This window comes from Excalfactoria chinensis, chromosome 1 (assembly GCF_039878825.1).
Source record: "Excalfactoria chinensis isolate bCotChi1 chromosome 1, bCotChi1.hap2, whole genome shotgun sequence".
NCBI classification, from domain to species: Eukaryota; Metazoa; Chordata; class Aves; order Galliformes; family Phasianidae; genus Excalfactoria; species Excalfactoria chinensis.
The window spans coordinates 106552792-106557778 of NC_092825.1; the positions used below are offsets into that span (position 1 = coordinate 106552792).

The window sequence follows — 4987 nt, forward strand, 5'->3', positions numbered from 1 at the left end:
AAAAGCCAGGAAAACATATTTTCACAGAAGCCGTGTGAGTTTCGTTGTTATGCAGGCTTCTCCAGCCATAGCTGTTTGGTCACCCTGCCAGTGCTGACCATCACTGTGTGGATGTTCAATATTTAAAGGAAAAAAAAAACACTTTACACTGAAATTGGAAATGACATCTTCTCTTCTCTTCTCTTCTCTTCTCTTCTCTTCTCTTCTCTTCTCTTCTCTTCTCTTCTCTTCTCTTCTCTTCTCTTCTCTTCTCTTCTCTTCTCTTCTCTTCTCTTCTCTTCTCTTCTCTTCTCTTCTCTTTTGTAGAATTAAAACATTGCTGTTTGCTTTTTCCAGCTAACGCTGCCGTCTAAAACGCACTGTTTCTACCCAGCAGGCCAAATACAGCCTTGTGTAAGTGACTGAACCAGAAGTTGCAGAGACTAGCTTCAGGGCAGGTAAGACTGCACTGGACAAGGGATCTGAAGCAAAAAAGGCCAATAAAAAAGTTCTTTCTAAGGCATTTTTGAAGCCAGCAACAGTGCTGTGCTTGAGACAGGGGGCTGGCAGCTTGTGGGTAAGCTGCTGAGTGAGCAGAGGTGGAACTGGCACTTCCCACCCTTGAGCTTGACCTTGGTGTCTGTTGTAGAAGGGGAGGTGATGTGCAGTGGTGAAGCATCAGCACCTGCAGCAGTGGCCATCACCTGCTGCCAGTGTGTCATGCAGGGGCAAGGATGAGTGAAGCAAAAGAGGAAGGATGAAAAGGAGAGGGGTGAAAGAGAGCACAAGCATCAGACAGAGATGATCTGGAAGGGTGCTACTAGAGAGGCAACTGGCCTCAACCTGCTGCTTGGAGAAAGGCCAAAGATGAAGGAGGCACAGAGAAATGACAGGGAAGCAGGCAAGAACAAAACATGCCAACTGACGTGGAGAAAGATGGGTTATGAAGGGCTAATTCTTTGTCTGCAAATACAAGGAAATGGAAACATGCCATGAAGGAGGATGCAAAAAATAAGCAGCAGGATAAAAAAAATACATAGGAAATGAGCAGAGTTGAGTGTGGAAATATAAGTGAGCAGGAGTGAGAGGAACCACGTTAACCTGCTGACTGTGAACGAGAAAGTAACCTGCTTTGACAAGTGAGGTGTTTGGAAGAAATTCTTCAGGAGACACAACATATCCATAGCAGGGGTTTTTGCATCCTGTAGAAATGCCCATGCCCGCACAGCCACAAGCCCTGCTGCAGCAAGTTTGCTCCCCTTGTAGACCAGCTTCAGACCAGGTAGGAATGCACTGGGGAAAGAATCTGAAGCAAAAAGGGCCAACAAAAAGCTCTTCTGAGGGCTTTTTGAAGCCAGTGAAAATGCTGTGCCAGTGCTGGAGGAGGAAGGGGTGAGGCAGTAGCCTTTGGGATGGCTACTGCCCAGAGAGCATGCTGGGTGTTTGTGCATGTGCCTTGCTAGCTGCTGCTTGTACAGCAGGGCAGTGAGCCTCTGCTAGCATACAAGGTGAGTTTGATTGCTCTAAGTGGTTAAAGGCCAAGGGCACTCATCCTAACTGACCCTACTTGACCCTGTTCAGTTGCTTGTGTGATCCAGCCATGGTTGCTACCTGGCCAAAGGTAGTTGTTAGAAAAACTGTAGGTACCCAGACAAAAGCCCAACACAAACATGTGGGCATCCAGGCCACTGGCTGCTGAGTGTCTGGCACTTGCAGCAGAGGAGGTGAAGAAAATACCTGTGTCAGATGTGAGCAGGTGAATGATCTGCTCAGCCTGGTGGCTGAGCTGAAGGATGAAGTGGGGAGGCTGAAGGCTATCAGGGAGTGTGAGAGAGACATTGGTGGACTCGCTCCCTGAGAGAGAGGAAACAGGTTGAGGTTCCAGGTAGTAGGGGGCACCTCAGAGATTGGGGGGAATGGAGGCAGGTCTCTATTCAAGGAAGCAGGTAAATCCACTCCTGACCTGCCCTACCTTCCCAGTTACCCTTGCAGAACAGGTATGGGGTCCTGCAGGAGCAACTGGCTGTTGAAGATGTGGGTAGGCAACCTGCTCCAGAGGTCTTACCTCAATCACATAGGCCTTCCAGCAGTATGACCACCTCTCCCACAAGGAAGAAGTGTTCTAGTTGTTGGTGACTCACTCCTGAAGGGAACAGAAGGCCCAGTATGCAGAGTTGACGCTCATCATGGGTAAGTCTGTTGTCTACCTGCAGCCTGGGTCAGGGATATCACCAGGACACTCCTCACCCTGGTGCACCTGACAGACTACATACTACCCCACTGCTGATCTTCCAGACAGATGGGGAGGAAGCTGCATCGTATAGTCTGAGGGGAATGAAGAGAGAAATCAAGGCCTTGGGACAGCTGGTGAAAGAGCCTGGGGCACAAGTCATTTTCTCTTCCCTCCCTCCATTTTCAGGTGTCGACATGGAATGGAATGGAATGGAATGGAATGGAATGGAATGGAATGGAATGGAATGGAATGGAATGGAATGGAATGGAATGGAAGGATCAAGTTCATAAATGCCAGGCTACAAGTCTGGTGCCACAGGCAGGGCTTTGGGTTGTCTGATAATGGCTGCTTTCATAAGAAACGACCTGACATGGGAGAGGTTTATCTCACAGGGGGTATCTCATCGGGGGTTGGACTCGATGATCTCTAGAGGTCCCTTCCAACCCCTACAATTCTGTGATTCTGTGATTCTGTGAGTTAGAAATCCGTGTTTGGGCAGGAGATTGTGATCTGGTGGCAATTACAGACACACGGTGGGACAGCTCACATGGCTGGAATGTGGTCATGGATGGCTGTGTCCTTCTCAGGAAACAGACAGGCCAGCAAGGAGAGGTGCTGGAGTTGCTCCTTATGTGGGAGAGCAACTAGAATGTACTGAGTGCTGTCCAGGGGTGGATGAGCAGTGAGTTAAGAGTTTGTGGGTGAGAATGAAGGGGCAGGCTGGCATGGGTGATACTGCAGCGCATGTCTACTACAGGCCACTGCATCAGGACAAGAAGTTGAGGCCTTCTTCAGGCAGCTGATAGCAGCCTCGCACTTACAGGCACTGGCAATCATGGAGGACTTTTTGCTGGAAGGCCTGCTCAGGCAGCCATCCACAGTCCAGGAGGTTCCTCCAGTGCACTGATGATAACCTGATGCAAATGGTGGATGAGCCAACTAGGAGAGGAGCGCTGCCGGACCTTATTCCCACTAACAAGGAAGGTCTGGTTGAAGTGATGAAGGCTGAGGGCAGCCTTGGTTGCAGTGACCATGAGACGGGGGAGTTCAGGATCTCATGTGGCAGGAAAAGAATACCAAGCAGAATCACAGCCCTGGACTTCAGTAGGGCCAACTTTGGCCTTTTCAAGCAGTTGCTGGGGAAGTCCCCTCTTTTCACTTCTTAGCCAAGATTCTGGCATTTAAAATGTTTTAATACGTAATATATATAATTATTTTATTTTTAGCTCAGCTTTCCTTTTCATTCTTCTCCCGGCTCCACTCTCAAAGATAAAACTCTCTTATTCTCCTCCACATCTCGCTAGAAAAAGGAAAGTCTCAAGTTGTGACTGAGTAATTTTCGCCTCAAACAGACTCTGAGAGGAACAAAGAAAAGCTGCTTCCTCCTGGGATCTCTCTGACAGAGGCAAGCTGCAACTGGGACCGCAGCAACAGCAAAGGCAGGAGTGCCAGTACCTGTCTGTGGGCTCAGGCAGCCAGAAGAAGTTGTCAATTGAGACTTCTGTGTGACAGTGGGTGAGGATGGCCACCACCTGGCACAGGAAGGGCATGAGCATGCTCTGCTGCATGGATGACGTGCAGCCGTGCAGGATGCAGACCATCAGTGGCACCTGAAAGAAGAAGGGGAGAAAGAATGACTTGCTGCATCCTTGACTCTGCAGCGCCTAACAATGCACATTCAGCACATGAGCAGCGCCTGCTCCCTTGACGTGCTGCTGAGGCCTTAGCCTAATTTCAGACCAGTGACCCTGTGAGTGCACTGTTAGCAAGCTTGGTGGTGATGAAAAACTGGGAGGAGTTGCTGACACGCTAGAAGGCTGTGCTGCCACCCAGTGAGACCTAGACAGGCTGGAGAGTTGGGCAGGAAGAAATGTAATGAAATACAACAAGGGCAAATGTAGAGACTTGTGTCTGAGCAAGAACAACGCCAGGTACCAGTATAGGTTGGGGACTGACCTGTTGGAGAGCAGAATAGGGGAAAGGGACTTGGGGGTCCTGGTGGACAGCAGCGTGACCACGAGCCAGCAATGCAAGAAGGCCAGTGGCATCCTGGGGCATACCAGAAGGGGCATGGTTAGTAGGTCGAAAGAGGTTCTCCTCCCCTCTACTCTGCCCTGGTGAGACCACATCTGGAGTATTGTGTCCACTTCTGGCCGCACTGTTCAAGAGGGATGGGGAACTGCTTCAGAGAGTCCAGCGCAGAGCCACAAAGATGTTGAAGGGACTGGAACATCTCCCTTATGAGGAAAGGCTGAGGGAGCTGGGTCTCTTAGCTTGGAGAAGAGGAGACTGAGAGATGGCCTCATGAACGTTTATAAATATGGAAATAGTGTGTGTGTCAGGAGGATGGAGCCAGGCTCTTCTCAGTGACATCCAGTGATAGGACAAGGGGTAATGGGTGCAAGCTGGAACATAGGAGGTTCCACAAAAATATGAGAAAAAACTTCATGGTGAGGGTAACAGAACACTGGAACGGGATGCCCAGAGAGATTGTGGGGTCTCCTTCTCTGAAGACATTCAGAACCTGCCTGGACTCATTCCTGTCTGACCTAAGCAAGGTGTTTCTGCTATGCCAGGGGGATTGGACTAGATGATCTTTTGAGGTTCCTTCCAAACCCTGACACTGTGATTCTCTGATTGAGTAACTGGTATGGCAAAGAGACTGCAGCTATTAAAATGAAGACTAGGAAAAAAAAAATACTATTTTCACTTTTCAGCCAAGAATCAGGCATTTTATTTTTTTAAATAAATGATACACTATTTTTTAGCTCTTCA

The 4987-nt window shown here is 49.1% G+C and overlaps 1 protein-coding gene across 1 annotated transcript in view; it reads right to left on the minus strand.

The window, feature by feature from the left end:
• Positions 1-2116: 2116 nt before the first annotated feature.
• LOC140253668 (maestro heat-like repeat-containing protein family member 2B) overlaps positions 2117-4987 on the minus strand; it is an 18231-nt gene continuing 15360 nt past the window's right edge. Inside the window, exons 29-31 of the mRNA XM_072339443.1 lie at positions 3668-3822; positions 2253-2304; positions 2117-2122 (exon numbers count right to left, since the gene is read on the minus strand). Coding sequence (XP_072195544.1) covers positions 2117-2122; positions 2253-2304; positions 3668-3822 — 213 coding nt within the window. The remainder of the gene's footprint in view (positions 2123-2252; positions 2305-3667; positions 3823-4987) is intronic.